Source organism: Piliocolobus tephrosceles, chromosome 21 (assembly GCF_002776525.5).
Source record: "Piliocolobus tephrosceles isolate RC106 chromosome 21, ASM277652v3, whole genome shotgun sequence".
Lineage (NCBI taxonomy): Eukaryota > Metazoa > Chordata > Mammalia > Primates > Cercopithecidae > Piliocolobus > Piliocolobus tephrosceles.
In genome coordinates this window covers 27538125-27554952 of record NC_045454.1, presented here as the reverse complement: position 1 = coordinate 27554952, position 16828 = coordinate 27538125, and the positions used below count along the sequence as shown (strand labels likewise).

Sequence of the window (16828 nt, the reverse complement as noted above, 5' to 3'; positions counted from 1 at the left end):
GGTCTCGAACTCTTGACCTCATGATCCACCCGCCTCGGCCTCCCAAAGTGCTGGGATTACAGGTGTGAGCCACCACACCTGGCCCTCACCCAGCTAATTTTTGTATTTTTAGTAGAGACAGGGTTTCGCCCTGTTGGCCAGGCTGCTCTCGAACTCCTGACCTCAGGTGACCCGCCTGCCTCAGCCTCCTGAAGTGCTGGAATTATAGGTGTCAGCCACTGTGCCCGGCCAAGTCTGTGCATTTTAAATGTGATCAATGTTGCCACGTTGCCCCCCATGAAGGTTGGCTGTAAAAATTTATGCTCTCACCAGCAAGAAAATGGATTCATGAAGCCTTGGGTGGTAATGACCAAAATGTAGGGTATTCCCTGGGCAGCTCAGTAAGTAATTAAAAATGAAATATCACCTGTCCGGTGCAGTGGCTCATGTCTGTAATCCCAGCACTTCAGGAGGCCGAGGCAGGAGGATTGTTTGAGGCCAGGAATTTGAGACCAGCCTAGGCAACATAGCAAGACCTCTATCTCAACAAAAATTTTAAAAATTAGCTGGGAGTAGTGGTGTGCACCTGAAGTCCCAGCTACTCAAGAGGCTGAGGCAGGAGGATTACTTGAACCCAGGAGTTCAAGACTGTAGTGAGCTATGATTGCACCACTGTAAGCCAGCCTGAACAACGGAGCGAGTCCCTGTCTCGATAAAAGAAATTTTAAAAAGAATAAAAAGTAACATGGACTATCACCCAGCCCCATTCCACAACCAGAGAGCCTTCCTGGCCCTCTCCCACACCATGTGCTGGGCTTTTTCTCCCTCTGGCTTGCTTGTTCTTGGCCCCTGGAATTTCTGTTCTTGCCTTAAATGCAGCAGGTGAGGAGGCATTTGCCAGCCAGGCCTCAAAGACTGACACTGAAATGCCAAATGATTCTCCAAGACGTGTCATCCAACCAAGACAGCTCTCTCCTGCACGGACCTCGGCCCTCTATTCGGGGTGGGCAGCCTTCTCTCCTCATGGATAAATACGACGTGTTCATGGGTTTGCCCCAACTAGACTGTGAGCTCCCCAAGGGTAGAAGCAGCGCAGCATTCATCCCTGGATCCACTGCCCGGGTGGTGGCACAAAGAGGGATCCAGTAAATGCTGAATGAATGAATGAATGAATGAATGACCCAGACAGAACTTTGTCAAACCAGTGCTGTCAAAAGCCTCTTGGATGCACTCTATTGACACTAGGTGGGTCTAATACACTCAAGATTGTATTGGCATGCAACATTTATTTCACCCCTTAAAGGCATTTTTCAAAAAGGATTGCTTCTGTTTTATTTATGTTTAGAGACACGGTCTTGCTCTGTTGCCCAGGCTAGAGTGCAGTGGTATGATCTCGGCTCACTGCAGCCTCAAACTGCCAGGCTCAAGCGATCCTCCCTCCTCAGTCTCCTGAGTAGCTGGGACTACAAACACGCACCACCATGCCCAGCTAATTTTTGGTATTTTTGTAGAGATGGGGTTTCACCATGTTGCCCAAGCTGGTCTCGAATCCCTGGGCTGAAGTGATCCACCCGCCTCAACCTCCCATCGTGCTGGGATTCCAGGTGTGAGCCACCACACCCTGCCTGCTTCTGTTTTCTTGTATTTCTCCTTTCCTCCTTTGGCCTGGTTGGAGCCTGTAGGGGAAAAATCCATGCTGGGAAACAAACACAATGATGCCCATAAACATGAAGCGGATGTGCAGACGGCTGGAATGATAAACGCAGAGAGAGAAAGGAATAAACAGGCAGACAGGCAGGGTGAGTGGGTGCAGGGGCGTCGCTGCCATCTCATGGTTCCCTGGAGTCGAGATGTAGTCTCAGCTTCAAATCCAAGGCCACTGCAGCAAGCCCGCCCTCAAGATTTTCTTCTGAAGTCACAGTTTCCCAAGTATCTCTGGGTTTCCTCCTTTAAAACTAATCTTCTTAACCATTTCAGTAGAAATCTTTTCAAAATGCCCCACATTGTATGACTTTGAGACTCAGTGTCTTTAGCATGTTACGGTATCTGTAAGGAAAGCAGCATCTAGGCCAGGCGCGGTGGCTCACACCTTTGGGAGACTAAGACAGCAGGATCTTGAACCCAGGTGTTCGAAACCGGCCTGGCCAACATACTGAGACCTGGTCTCCACAAAAGATTTTTAAAATTAGCCAGGTGTGATGGTGCATGCCTTTAGTTCCAGCACTTTAGGAGGTAAAGGTGGGAGGATCATGAGGTCAGGTGTTCAAGACCAGCCTGAGCAACACAGACAGACCCCTCTCTCCCCCACATCTCTACTCAAAATTTAAAAAGTTAGTTGGGCACAGTCGCGTAGGCCCATAGTCCCAGTTACTCAGGAGGCTGAGGCAAGAGGATCACTTGAGCCCAGGAGGTCGAAGCTGCAGTGAGCCATGACTGCGCCGCTGCACTCCAGCCTGAGTAACAGAGCAAGACCTCATCTCTAAGAAATAAATAAATTGAAATAAAATACAAATAATTTTTTAAAAACAATGCAGCATGTAGTAGTTTGGGAATCGGACAAATTTAGAGTCAGTTTCAGGATCTGCCCAATCTAAACAGTAGGACCTCTGTTTCCTTTGTTTTTCTTTAATTTGTTTTCCCAATTTTTTGTTTTGGAAACTTTCAAACCAACAGAACAATTATACGAAAAGTTCAACAAATAGTCAGAGATCAGGGATTGGTAAACTTCAGCCCACATCCTGATTTTGTATGAGCTAAGAATGGTTTTTAACTTTTTTAAATGGTTGGAAAAATTTTTTTAAAGAATTTTTCATAACACACGAAAATTACATGAAATTCAAATATCAGTGTCCATGACGCTAACCCTCTTGTTTAAGTATTGTCTGTGGCTGCTTTTGCTTTGCAGCGGTGAAGTTCAATAGTTGCCGTAGAGATCCTGGCTCTCAAAGCCCAAAGTACTTAACATTTGGCCCTTTACAGAAAAAGATTGGAGACGCCTGACCCCAATTTACCTATTGCTAATATTCTGCCTCTTCTGTTTTCTCTCTCTCTTGCTGGAACACTTGTTTTCATCCTTAAATATTTCAGTGCCTCTTTCAGTTTCTTAAACTAAAAGCTGGGAATGACAGTTTTAGTGTGGGAAGAGATAAGATAACATAAAATGTTTCGCACACAGTGCTTGGCATGTAGACAGAACTTAATAAACGATCCAAAAAAAATTCCTGGCGTTGGGCACAGAGGTGATTGCCAGAATCCCTAACTTGAAAATCCCAAGCCCTGCTGCTTTCCTGAAACCCGGGTTCCCGCAGTCTGGAAGGAGAAGTAGCAAACACCTCGGAGAAACCTCATTCTTTCCACAGCTTGTGGCTTGGCTGACTCAACTTCTGCCTGCCCCTGAGTCATGAGTTTTTCCTCTCTTATTTGGAGGAGCAAGGCCCTCCACCCTCCACCCAGCTGTCCCCACGCACAGCCAGCTCCCCTGGGAAGTGGATGGACATGTGGAAGACCAGTGCGTGCTGCCTCTGGGGTGTTTCTCGGAACACCACTCAGATCCATAGCTGGAAGGAAGGACAGAAGAGGAGACTAAGGTCCAAGTGAGCCCTGGACCACCAGCAGGACAAGGCTAGGAGGGGTCTCCTGATTGCAGGACTAACACATCCTCCCTCTAGTTTCCCAAAGTCAGGAAAAGGCTTCCTTCTACCGAGGCCTCCTCTGTACGGACAAGGTGTTAAATGCCAGGACACTGTCATAAACGAGACAGTCCCGTCTTTCCAGGGGACTGGCTCACTTCCAAGTCTCATGGCCACCTCCACCCCAGCCAGGGACTACCCTCCATGAGAAGCAGCCTCTTGCCGGGGAGGTGGCGGAGCTGGCACTGAGCAGTCATGGATCGCAGCCTTGAAGGCTCAGCTTGAAGTCCCCCTCCACCCGCTGGTGACAAGCAGTGTGTACACTGGAGACAGTGTTTCCCAGCATCCCAATGGCCCCACTAGCCCTCCTGGCTATTACGCAGCCTGTGGGATCTCAGACCTTGTGTTTTCTGCTCTCTGTGGTATAGAGGCCTGGCTGCCCCTTCAGGACTTGTAAACCCAAATGTATATTCAATTGGAGGTGTGGAAGCGGATAAAGCACCCCAAGGGGGAAACTAGAGGGAGTGTGGGGACCATAGTGGAGGGGAGAACACAAGGCCCCTCTAAAGAGGACCCACATTCTCAAATCTTCTGATTCAAGAGGAGAAGAGGAGCTGAATATCCTGATTTTTATGTGAACTCTCCCCATATGAAATGTTCGCAGCAATGCGTTTTAAAAATGCTGAAACACTTTGAAAGCAAACAGACATTATTCGCGTCTTGTGGGGTTCAGGGTTACTTACCAGGTGGTGGCTTCTGTGGAATGCTCATAAATGCTGTCCTTGCTGATGAAGGCAATGGTATGGTGGGCGCCATGAGGTGGTAGTGGGGAGGGGTCTCCCCAAGGCCACAGCTGGTGGCCCTCTCACTTGCCTGTCCCCTCCCCCTCCCCCTCCCCCCCATCCCCTTTCCCTTCCCTTTTCAGCTGGGAGAGGCCCGTCTCCAGCACTGGACCTACCTCACAGCCTCACCCATACCCCCTGCCAGGACAGCAGGCAACTCTTCTAGCTCCGGCCCCACAGCCCATCAGTCCTCCTCCCGCTACTCCCCTCTCGCCTGGTCCTGGCCCAGCAGGCACTGCTCCGGCCTGAGCCAGCCCCTCTCAAGGTGCCCAGGTGGAGTTCTATTTGGCAAGACAACCTGCATCTATGTGACAGGTACTGACTGCGTTCCTCCTACGCACTGCCCATTCTCAGCACTCGGGATGCAGGGGTGAATGAGAAGAAAGTCCCGCCTGAAGGAGAAGAAATTACCATCTGGCCCGTGGGGCTCATGGCCTGGGTGGGAGGCAAGCCACCAGCATGACTTGTTTATGAGCATTCCACAGAAGCCACAGCCTGCTAGGCAGCCCTGAACCCCACGAGTGGCCTCAGGAGAGGACTCTGGGTTGGGAGAGATGCTTTACAAAATTATAAACACGGGTGACTGTGGAGGGAGATGGGATGGAGACAGGGAACAACTTTGGGTGGCCAGGGCAGCCTCCCTGAGGAGGTGACAGTCTGAGGCCTGATGGAGGTAGAAGCAAAGGCCTGGGACTTTAAGGAACAGGAGGAAGCCCATTTGAGAGGACCTGTGGGAGTTGGCCAGGGAGGGCCAGGAAGGCCTCCCGGGCACTGAGGCCTGGGAATTTCCTTCTGAGTCATACAGGAGGCTCAGGCACAATTGAGCCAGGGGTGACATAACTTGCTACTAGTGTTGGACCTGGGTGATGGGCACCAGGGTCCCCTGGACTATTCTCTTTCCTTCAGTTTGAAATCTGCCACTATAAAAAGTTTAAAATAGGCCAGGCGCGGTGGCTCACTACTGAAATCCCAGCACTTTAGGAGGTCAAGGTGAGAGGATCGCTCGAGCTCAGGGGTTCGAGACTAGCCTGGGCAACATAGTGAGACCCCCGTCAGTACAAAAATACAAAACCTAGCCAGTCCTGGTGGGCTAATTCTCCTGGGGTCAGGATGATTTCTGTGCAGGCTGCAGTGAGCCCTGACTGCGCCATTGCACTCCAGCCTGGGCGTCAGAGGGAGATCCCGTCTCAAGAAAAAAAAAAAGGTTATAAAGTGCTGCTGCATTTTCATATTACAATTATTGACCACTGAGGGTGACTGTGCTGTGAGGCCCGCCGGAGTCACCAGAAGGCACAAGCCTCCCACTGCCGGTTTCCCTGCAGAGCCCCGCAGGTCTCGCAATCGCGGGTGCCCCCACCCCAGCCCTGCCCAAGGCCAGGGTCGCAGTCCCAGCAGGTGACAGCAGTCGCGCTCCGCGTGGGGCAGCGGCAGGCGGAAAGGGAAGCCGGGCGGGGCCAGGGGGTCAAACAGTCCCGCCCAGCCCCAGACCTGTGGAGCGCAGGAGCCCGGGCGCCCTTCAGGAGCCGCGCCCAAGCCCCGCCCCTCCCGCTTCCCGGGCTCCGATTGGCCGAGCCACCGTGGGGGCGAGTCCGGTGGAGCGGGCTGGGACCTGGGCGGAGCTGGCTGGGACCTGGGCGTAGCGGGCGGGGACCCGGGCAGCCGCGGTGCGGACTCGCGGGCTGGGCACGGGGCCGGCGCAGGAGGTGAGTCCCCCACCGTCCCCAGGCCGGGCTGCGGGGTTTTCCCATCCCCAGCCCCGGGGAAAGCGAGCTCCCTCAGGCCGCGCCGTCTTGGAGGCTCCTGGGCGGGCGGGGCGCAGTGCCGCGGACTCCAACCCGAGAAGAGGCCGTGGAAGGGCGCTCCTGGGCTGCTTGCTGGGTGAGCGCTGCAGGGAGCCTGGGGAGAGCGAGGGAGAGCGGTCAGGGGTCAGAGGGGCCGAGGCGGAGTCCTCGGGGAAACGCGCAGGTGTAAGCTGGTGGAGGCGAGGGATTCGCCGGCCACCCGGGACTGCAGGGGTCTCAGCGCACCCGGTTGATGGTAGTGTTTCCAGGATCCTGGCCTCGTGTGGCCTCCGGGACCTCTCTTCTCGGTCCCAGTCTGCAATCTGGAGGCCTGGATGGGACCACTGTCCCTCTGGGCAGGCGCGCGGCGGGGGGCGTTGGGGGTCCCAGTTCCTCTGGAGCAGTTGAGTTTGTGAATCTTGGTGGGAGTTGCCAAGGGAAACAGGATCGGGCACGGCTCCCATCTTAGAGAAGAAACTTGAGCAGGCCCACAGAGAGAGTCGGCCTGGAATCTCCCTCCTTTCTCATTTCCCCAACTCTTGGCGGGCCGTTTAGGGCAGAGGTGTGGTCAGCCCCTTGGCAGGTGGGAAAGCAGAGGTTCCGAGCCACCCTGAAAGTTGGTCTCTGCAGCCCAAGGGGAGCACTGCTTTGGAATTTGAACACCGCTGGTATCTCCGGCTCAGAGAGGGTCAGAGGCCAAGGAGGTGGAGAGGTAGTCCCCTAACGCGCTGGGATCGTCCATCTGCACAGCGTCATTCCCACTGGAGTCTGTGTGAGCTGAGATGACTCTGACTTCGGTCTGCGTTCCTGCACACGTCAGCCCTCAGGGCTGCCAAGGCACAAGCCAGGCGGCCCTGGGCGAGCTAGGGGACCTGCCCAATCCAGCCCACCCCGAGGAAGGAAGGGGGATTGGCCAGTATGGGCTGGAGGGTGGGACAGCCCAGCCAAGCTGACGGACCTGCTCGGGATGGGGTGGGCATCAGGCATTTGGAGCGCAAGTAACACCCGCTGGACTCGGACTTCTGGAGTTCTGATTTGGTCTCTGGTTGAGTGCAGCTTTCCGTAACTCATGGTTATTTTGAAGCCGGGCTTCCTGATCACTCAGCAGGGACCTTGGGCAGTGACTTTGATGTGGTGGAAGTACCTTCCCCAAGGGGGCTTTTGTGAGGATTAAGTGAAATAATGCACATAATATGCTTAACTTTGTGCCTGGTGAGTTCTAAGTGCTCAGTCGGCGGCACTTCCAGTTTTGTTTTGCTTTGTTTTTCATTACCGGTCTCTTCCCGGAGGAGGGCCTTCCAGAAATCAGAGGGCTGGACAGAGCCGAGGGGCGGCCCTCTGGAGGGAGAGGAGGCTTGGCACCTGGTGCTGCCGTCTCAGTGCACATGGAGAAAAGCTCACATCCTCATGCTGGCCTGGGACCGTGCAGGATGGCCCCTTCGGCACTGTGACCTCATCTGTCCCCCTTGCCCCGTAGCTCCTTACTCCGCAGCCTGACTTCACCCTTTCCACCTTGAGCTGCTCCCCAGGACCGAAGCTCTGCCCCTAGATCTTTGCACAGCTGACTTCTTCAGGTTGGAGTGAGTTCACTTCCTCCCAAGGCCTTCCCCGACCTCCACTGTCCTCCCAGCCCCTGCCCTGCTGGGCGCACCAGTCTTTTTCTTCACAGTGTTTAGCACTGGATCTCAGAAAAGACCCTGTGAATGTACTTCTAGTGTCACTGGAAAGAAGTGTGCATTCCTGAAGGGCCTGGTCTCCAGCTCCCGGCTGTAACCTCACACAGTGTCTGGCACACAGTGGGACTCATAAATATTTGGAAAATGAAATCAGGCAGGCATGGAAGCAGGGTGGGCCTGCGTGGGGACCAGGTCCCTGCAGGGAAGGAGGAGCCCCGATCTGAAAGTCAAGGAGAAGTCCAAAGGGCTGAGCTGCCCCCAGAACTCTGATTCCCTTGGTGACCCTGGCCCTGCACATCCCTGAGCAGGTTATCCATGTGTAAGCCGAGGCAGAGGAGTTACAGCTCCCACTCCACCCGCCGCCACCGCTGCTTAGCTCCTACTTTCCAGGGCTACCATATTGGAGCCCCACACGTCTCTCATTTATCCAAAATGCTGTGTCCCGAGTAGGGGAGAGGGCAGGACAACTCCCATCAGGACAGTGCCCTGCCTGGCCTGTTCAGCGTGCCCTGCAGTGGGTGTGTTATGCATTTTACAATGTGGCGTGGTGTAGATCAGGAGCTGGCTAACCTTTTCTGTCAAGAGCTGGTAGCAAATAGTTTAGGTTTTGCCAGCCATACAGCCTCTGTCCCGCATAACTGTGTTTGAGTAAAACTGGATTTAAAAGAGCTGGCAGTGGCCCAGATTTGGTGTAGCTCTCCAGCCCCTGCTGTTGAGCACATATCACACCTGGGCTGCAACATACAGAACCTGGCTTCACGGCTTCTGCAGCCACGCGGTGGCTCTCAGGATGTGGCTCCCAAGCCGCAGTGCTCACGTGAGCACCTCCAGCCCCTGTGCAGGCAGCAGGATTGCTGAGCCTGAGAGTCCCCACCCCTCTGAACCCTCAAAGAAAGATGCATCTGTTCGTTGCCTGATTCCCAGGCTTACTGAGACCGCGCCGCGGTCACCCCTCTACCAGCAGCCCTGGGGCCAACACAGGCACTATCTGAGGCCCAGAGGCTGCCAGGAAGCTCTGTCACCAACATCTTCCTGAGGCAGGCCAGCCCCAAATGAATAAGGACAGGGCTCAGCTTTTTCCTCCTCTGTGCTAGGCAAGGGAGGTTCACTTCCCTGGTGAGAACAATAAAAAAAAAAAAGAGGATTCCCAGTTGGGCTCAGTGGCTCATACCTGCAATCCCAGCACTTTGGGAGGCTGAGGAGGGAGGATTGCTTGAGGCCAGGAGTTCAAGACCTATCTAAGCAACACAGTGAACCCTCGCCTCTACAACAAATTTAAAAATTAGCCAGGCATACTGGTGCATGCCCGTGGTCCCAGCTACTCAGGAGGCTGAGGCGGGAGGCTTTTGAGCCCTGGAGTTTGAGGCTGCAGTTAGCCCTGATTGCACCACTGTACTTCAGCCTAGGCAACAAAGCAAGACAATGTCTCAGAAAAAAAAAAAAAAAAAAAAAAAAAAAAAAGCCTTCCCCATCTAACTCAGGGCTGCTGTATTTGCCAAGAAAAACCTACAGACCAGGTCAAACCAGGGTGTGAAGTTGTGGTCATGCAGAGAGGACGTGCATGCAGGGGCAGCCCCAGGAGGATGTTTTCTGCCCTACCCCTTGCCCAACCTGGGACCCTCCGCAGGTTCACAAAGGGGGACATATGTGAGCCCCTGGCTGCCTCAGTCAGTGTGTGGGGTCAACTCTCAGCCCAGCCCCCTTCATCGCCAGCAGATGCCCCTCCTTGCCCTTCCTGGTCCACATTTTACCATCAGCAGCTGGACACTGGCTGTAAGGGCCTCGAGGGGGTCTTCGAGTCACGGGCGGGGGCAGACCAGCAAGGGGGTCCCATGTGGAGTGTTCTGTGCCTCCTCCGAGGGCTGCAGAGACAGTGTTATGGGCTCTGCCCTCTGCTGGCCAGGTCCAGGTGGATTGGCACCCCTGCCTGCGGCTCTCTTCTGCCTAGTGCTGTTCCTTCCCTTCCTCTGTGCCGTCCACTTGGCTGGCCCAGTATCCAGAGCTCTCAACAAGCCCCCAGGGTTGCAGGAGGGCTACCTGCTCTCTGGGCACAAAGCCCACCTGCCTCAGCTACTGAATATGGAGGCTTTGTTCTGGAGTCTCAGGACTGGGTTTTCATCCCATTTCGCCAGTGGCCTGACTTCTCAGCACACAGGTGGGCTGGGGGCACACATGGCCTTGCTTCTTCGGGGTTCCTGACATCCCCTGCAGGTGCCCAGGCCCGGATGCCATGCGGTCACCCTATCAGGCCCAGCCAGGCGTCCCATCGTGAGACATGCTTAGCGGCCCCCAGCCCATGGAGCCCAGGACTCAATCCATACACTGGCCTGTAATTCTTTTCTTTTTGGAGACCTTAAATTAGAAGAAGCAACACGTGTTCTCATTTCTTGAAATTGGCAGATATTCAGATTTCGTCATGTTTGCTGCTCCCTTTTTCTAAATAAAAAAAAAAAAAATGAAACCTTATAGATAAAAGTGGAATCCAATCTGAGCCCCCCATTCCTGGTCACATCTGGGTCCTCTCCCCAGACTACTTACTCCTGACTTTCTCCCTCCTATCTTTTATTTTTACCATTCTAACCACTTTCAAGTGTACAGTTCGGTAGTGTTAAGTATATTCCCATTGTGTGTAACAGATATCCAAAACTTTTTTTTTTTTTTTTCGGAGATGGAGTCTCACTGTGATGCCCAGGCTGGAGTGCAGTGGCATGATCTCGGCTCACTGCAACCTCTGCTTCCTAGATCAAGTGATTCTCCTGCCTCAGCCTCCCAAGTAGCTGGGACTATAGGTACGCGCCACCATCCCTGGCTAATTTTTGTATTTTTAGTAGAGACAGAGTTTCACCATATTGGCGAGGCTAGTCTCGAACTCCTAACCTCAAGTGATCCACCTGCCTCGGCCTCCCAAAATGCTGGGATTACAGGCATGAGCCACCACATCCAGCCTCTAAAACTTTTTAACCGTTTAAAACTGAAACTCCATACCCAAAGAACCTCCCCATTCCCCTTCCAGCAGCCCCTGGCAACCACTATTCTATTTTTTACCTCTATGAATTTGATCCGTTTGTGTATCTCATATAAGTTATTACAATATTTGTCCTTTTGTGATGGGCCTGCGTCACTTAGCATGATGTCCTCAGGGCTCATTCATGTTGTAGCATGTGTCAGAATTTCCTTCCTTTTCGAGGCTGAATAGTATTCCATGGTAAGTATGTTCCACATTTTGTTCATCCATTTTCCCATTGATAGATGTTTGAGTTGCTTCCACCTCCTGGCTATTGTGAATGATGCTGATATGAACCTGGGAAAGCAGATATTTATTTTAGTCCCAGCTTTCAGTCTGGATATATATCCAGAAGTGGCGTTGCTGGATCATATGATAGTTCTTTTTATAACCTTTTTTTTTTTTTGAGATGGAGTCTCGCTCTGTCGCCCAGGCTGGAGTGCAGTGGCTTGATCTCAGCTTACTGCAAGCTCCGCCTCCTGGGTTCACGCTGTTCTCCTGCCTCAGCCTTCCGAGTAGCTGGGACTACAGGCGCCCACCACCACATCCGGCTAATTTTTTGTATTTTCAGTAGAGACGGAGTTTCACCGTGTTGGCCACGATGGTCTCCATCTCCTGACCTCGTGATCCGCCCGCCTCGGCCTCCCAAAGTGCTGGGATTACAGGCATGAGTATTTTTAACTTTTTAAGGAACTTCCATACTGTTTTCCTTAGGGCCTGCACCAATTCATATTCTCATCAGCTGTGCACAGGTTCCAGTTTCTCCACACCCTCACCAACACTTATTACTTATTTTTTGTTTTGTTTTTTTTCCCTCCTTTTTTTTTTTTTTTTTTGATGATTGAGATGAAATCTCACTCTGTCACACAGGCTGGAGTGCAATAGCACAATCTTGGCTCACTGCAACCTCCGCCTCCCGGGTTCAAGCGATTCTCCTGCCTCAGCCTCCCGAGTAGCTGGGATTACAGGCACGCACCACCATGCCTAGCTAATTTTTGTATTTTTAGTAAAGATGAGGTTTCACCATGTTGGCCAGGCTGGTCTCGAACTCCTGACCTCAGGTGATCTGCCCACCTCAGCCTCCCAAAGTGCTGGGATTACAGGTGTGAGACACTGTGCCCGGCCTTCTTCCTACCTATTTTTATTCATAGATATAGTTCTTGAACACTTTCAGAATGTTATGTAATTCCTGCATAAGTGGTGTCACTTTACATACAACATTCTACAGGTTGTGTTTTTCCACTCCGTGTTTGTTGTTTGCCATCAGAGCACACTGATCTGTATCTCTCATTGCGTGAGTAGCCCCGGGTTTTTGTGCTTTTCCCTGCTGGTAGGCATTTTGATTGTCTCTGCTGTGCAGTCACCGCTCTTTGTGGAATGCAATTCTGGTTTTGTCAGATTGTCCATCAGCCAGGTACTCGGTGATCAGTCATGGAGAGACGGGTCAGGTCTGTCACTGGTAATCCCCTAGGTTTGCAGTATACAGCCAAGATCAGCAACCTAAAAATAGCAGTTCTTACGTAAGGCGGTGTGGGCAGCTCTTCTCAGGACACTTGTGATCTACAGGGGCAAGTGGAACGGGACTCGAGGGCCCAGCATCTTCTCTTGGCAATGCATCCAGCTGTCACACTGGGACCCCACTCTGGCTTTCCACTGGTGGCCAGGCTCAGAACTGCAGCTCAGTGACCCAGAAACACTGTAAGTGTGATCAGCTGAGCTCCAGGCGTGCCGTGTGTGCCTGAACGCATGTGTGCACGTGGTGGTGGTGGGGCCAGCTCTCACCTCTTCCTCTGCAGAGATAAGAGCTGAGTCATGCATGGTGGGCCTTGGGGCCTGCTTGGAACCATGCCAAGCTACTTATGAAGCACCTAGTATGTGCTTGGCATGGCTCCAAGAACTGTGGACACAATGAACAGGAAGAGGCTCCTGTTCTCACAGAGCTAAGAATTGAGTGGGGGAAGCAGAAAACACACAAGCAATGAATAGACAAGAAAACAGCAGGTCCTATTAAATCCCGCAAAGAAAAAACAAAATAGGATTGAATCCCAGAGAAGGGGCCAGCAGACCCTTTCTACAAAGGGCCAGGTGGTAAATATTTTAGGCTTTGTCACCATGTAGTCCCTGTCACCAACACTCAACTCTCCCATTGCAGTGTGGAAGCCACCAGAGACAATAATAAATGAACCAATGTGGCTGTGTCCCAATAAATCTTTACAAAAGCAGGCTGAGGGCCGGATTTGACTCTCAGACCATGCATTACCAATGCCTGTCGTGGGTGTGGGGAGAGACTGCCTGTACTGGGGTTGTCAGGGAGAACCCTTTTGAAAAGGAGACAGACGGGAACTGAGAACCTGTTGCAGGAAGGAGCCGACCCTGGGACAGCCTGTCTCAGGTGGGACACAATGGCACCTTGCCGCCGATATGGCGGTAGAGTCGTGTGCTGAGAAGTGGGCGGGCTAGATTTGAGAGAAGGAAAAGATGATGAGATTTGCTCATGGCTTGAATGTTGGAAGTACAGGAAGGGGGAGATTCAAGGATGCATCCTAGATCTGGGTTTGAACTCCTGGGTGAATGGTGGTGTCACTGAAGGAGAGGAAGAGATGCAGGTCTGTGGGGACCGGGTTTAGTGTTGGATGTGTTGACTTTGAGGAGCTTGTTAGACAAGCAGGTGAACATCTATGCCGAGAGCCCTCTTAGAGCTTGGAGAGGCCAAGACCGGAGGCTTGGACTGGGGAATCTGTGGCATTTAGGGGGTCTTCAAGGTTGTGAGTCTGGTGGGCTGGTGCATGTGTGGACCAAGCAGGGGCGCCCAGCATGAGCTCTGAGTTAGTGCTTAGTGCTTAGGGCACCAGCAGAGGGGCCTGTGTGGCCTCACACTCCACTCAGGAGGACAGCATGGTGTGAGCTCCAGGGCCCCTTGCCTCCTAGCATCGCCTCAGTTCCCCTCCTGTAAAGTGGGGATTCTGCCTCCTGGGGTCAGGTGGGAACTGAATGAGATAGTCAGGCTTGGCTGAGAAGAAGCACTCAGCGCCTGTGCTTGTGATGGTGGTGGTGACTGCTGCACTCACTGGGTGGGTGCATGGGTTGCAGGGCCTGTGATGGCTTGGTTTGGTGAATGGCAGAGTCAGGGATGGGTTGGGGGTGGAGACACCCAGGTCTCCTGGCAAGGCTCGTTCTGATGTCCCGTTGAGGCCTATTCCACCCTGCTTTTCAAGGCTCCCCAGCGCGGCTGGACCTCTGCTGCCCACAGTGGTAGCCCGCTTAGTAGAGCATTTTTTTTTTAGGAGATAGAATCCACTCAGTCACCTAGCTAGAGTGCAGTGGGGTGATCATAGCTCACTGTAGCCTCAAACTCCTGGGTTCAAGCCTCCTCCTGCCTCAGCCTTCCAAAGCGCTGGAACCACAGGCATGAATCGCTGCACACTTGATCACTGCTTTCCCATCCGTGTCTGGCCTCCACGTCCCTTTACTGGGGAATCCCCCTTCCCTCCCTGTAGTTCCCTGTACTCCCGTGGAAGGGTCAGCTTCTGGGGTGATGCCTCTCAGGGCTGGCAGGCCTACGGGGTACTCTGGGTAGTCAGTGGGCTGCCTGGTGTGATGGGTTAGTGAGCTGGGGATGAGCAGCGTGGTTCTGACACCCCCATGCCTGAGCCTGGACATACTCCTCGTCTGTCTCCTCCTGCAGCCGGCGGCTGGAGACGATGGTGGACCACTTGGCCAATACGGAGATCAACAGCCAACGCATCGCGGCCGTGGAGAGCTGCTTCGGGGCCTCGGGGCAGCCTCTGGCGCTGCCGGGCCGAGTGCTGCTGGGCGAGGGCGTGCTGACCAAGGAGTGCCGCAAGAAGGCCAAGCCGCGCATCTTCTTCCTCTTCAACGACATCCTGGTGTATGGCAGCATCGTGCTCAACAAGCGCAAGTACAGCAGCCAGCACATCATTCCCCTGGAGGAGGTCACGCTGGAGCTGCTGCCGGAGACGCTGCAGGCCAAGAACCGCTGGATGATCAAGACCGCCAAAAAGTCCTTCGTGGTGTCAGCCGCCTCCGCCACGGAGCGCCAGGAGTGGATCAGCCACATCGAGGAGTGTGTGCGGCGGCAACTGCGGGCCACGGGCCGCCCACCCAGCACGGAGCACGCGGCACCCTGGATCCCCGACAAGGCCACGGACATCTGCATGCGCTGCACACAGACGCGCTTCTCCGCCCTCACGAGGCGCCACCACTGCCGCAAGTGCGGCTTCGTGGTCTGCGCTGAGTGCTCGCGCCAGCGCTTCCTGCTCCCGCGCCTGTCGCCCAAGCCTGTGCGTGTCTGCAGCCTCTGCTACCGTGAGCTGGCTGCCCAGCAGCGGCAGGAGGAGGCGGAGGAGCAGGGCGCGGGGTCCCCAGGGCAGCCGGCCCACCTGACCCGGCCCATCTGCGGAGCATCCAGTGGAGATGATGATGACTCCGACGAGGACAAGGAGGGCAGCAGGGACGGCGATTGGCCCAGCCGCGTGGAGTTCTATGGCTCGGGCGTGGCCTGGTCTGCCTTCCATAGCTGACCCCCGGCCTGCAGAACATCTGTCCCCAAGCCAGCTCCGCTGCCCACGCCCCCAAGAGGACAGCTCCAGAAGCTGCCCAGGGCTCCGGGAGCCCACCCCATTGTGGCAGGGGCAACGGTGGGGAGTGGCTCTTTCTGGACTTCCAGTGCCTTTTTCCTGGACACTGTGTCCTTCTGACTTCCCTGCAGGGAATGCCTTTCCCTTCAGGAAGCCCCAGAACACCCAGACCTCTTGGGAACCAACAGCCAACTCCTGCTCTGCAGGCTGCTGCGGCAGCTCCAGGTGGCCTCCTGAGCTGGACGACCCCAGGTCTCCAGACACCTAGGGACCAGAGCCGGTTTCGGAACTTAGACTGAAGACAGCACGGGAAAGTAGCCGCAAGCCACAGAACCCACCCTCACCCCCACAAGCACACCCCACTGAAGAGGCTGAGTCCCAGGAGGCCTCCTGGAAGCTCAGGCCTGCCCCCCACCATGCTGGTGCCCACTGCCTGGCCGGTGAAGCCCTGCCAATCAGACATACGGGCTCCCTGAAGCCCAGCCAGAGATTGCCATGCTGTGGATGCCACCAGGCCCAGGGACTGCAGCCGCGACGCCCAGGGCAGCCGGGTGAGGACTCTGTCCTGTGTCACTTCTCTCCGGGTGTCCAGCCGTCTCGTGCCTTTTTATCCTGTCCTCAGCTCTCCCTGCGGTCAGTGAAACCAGTGTTTTCTGTTAGGACTCAGTTGCAAGAACAGAAACCCTGCCCACACTTAACAATAAAAAAGAAAGTTTATTGATGGGTGGTTGCAAAGCCCAGGAGTGTCCTTGCTTCAGACATGGCTCTGTCCATGGTTGAAAATGTGCTGGGTGGCAAAAATCTACCACTGTCCCCCACACTGGGCGTTCTTGGGTATGCCAGCTGCCCGACGGAGACAGATGCTCATGCTGTGCCTTGGCCAGGCCTCCCCAGGACACAGGTCTGTCTGGGTGCCATGACTGTGGCCTGATGCCTGCTGCCCTATTCACTTTGGTGTGGGGGATCTCAGTGGATGGCACTGAGGAAACAAATAGCCATTTGTGTGGTTCTGCCGGGCCTCGCAGGCTGAGAGCTCCCCCGTGCAGTCCTGCCTGGCCCTGGGGCTCGTGTGTAGAGAGGGAAACTGGGCCCCAGGTGCACCAGCCCTGCTCAGAGTGAGTGTGCATTGGGCCTGGGGCTCGAGGCCAGCCTCCTGACACTTGGCCACGGAGCTGGGGATCCTTTCACGGTGTCCTGCAAGTGTTTCTGCACTGCTCTTTCCCAGCGCCTCGGCCTTGGCCAGACTGGGGCATGGACTGGTATTGCTGTCAGCTAGAAGTGATGACCGTGGGGCTGGGAGTCTCCTGCCCATGCAGCAC

The 16828-nt window shown here is 54.3% G+C and overlaps 1 protein-coding gene across 3 annotated transcripts; it reads left to right on the top strand.

Annotated features, from left to right (window-relative positions):
• The first annotated feature begins 5691 nt into the window (after positions 1-5691).
• PLEKHF1 (pleckstrin homology and FYVE domain containing 1) lies at positions 5692-16244 on the top strand. Of its 3 annotated transcripts, none has more exons than XM_023229083.1 (2): positions 5692-6153; positions 14597-16244. In XM_023229083.1, exon 2 carries the CDS (start codon positions 14613-14615, stop codon positions 15450-15452), a length of 840 nt encoding a protein of 279 aa, XP_023084851.1. In that variant the 5' UTR covers positions 5692-6153; positions 14597-14612; the 3' UTR covers positions 15453-16244. The 3 variants fall into 3 exon arrangements, with proteins under 3 accessions (XP_023084851.1, XP_023084852.1, XP_023084853.1); XM_023229084.1 differs by lacking the exon at positions 5692-6153 and adding an exon at positions 6160-6328; XM_023229085.2 differs by lacking the exon at positions 5692-6153 and adding an exon at positions 11956-12609.
• Positions 16245-16828: the final 584 nt, after the last annotated feature.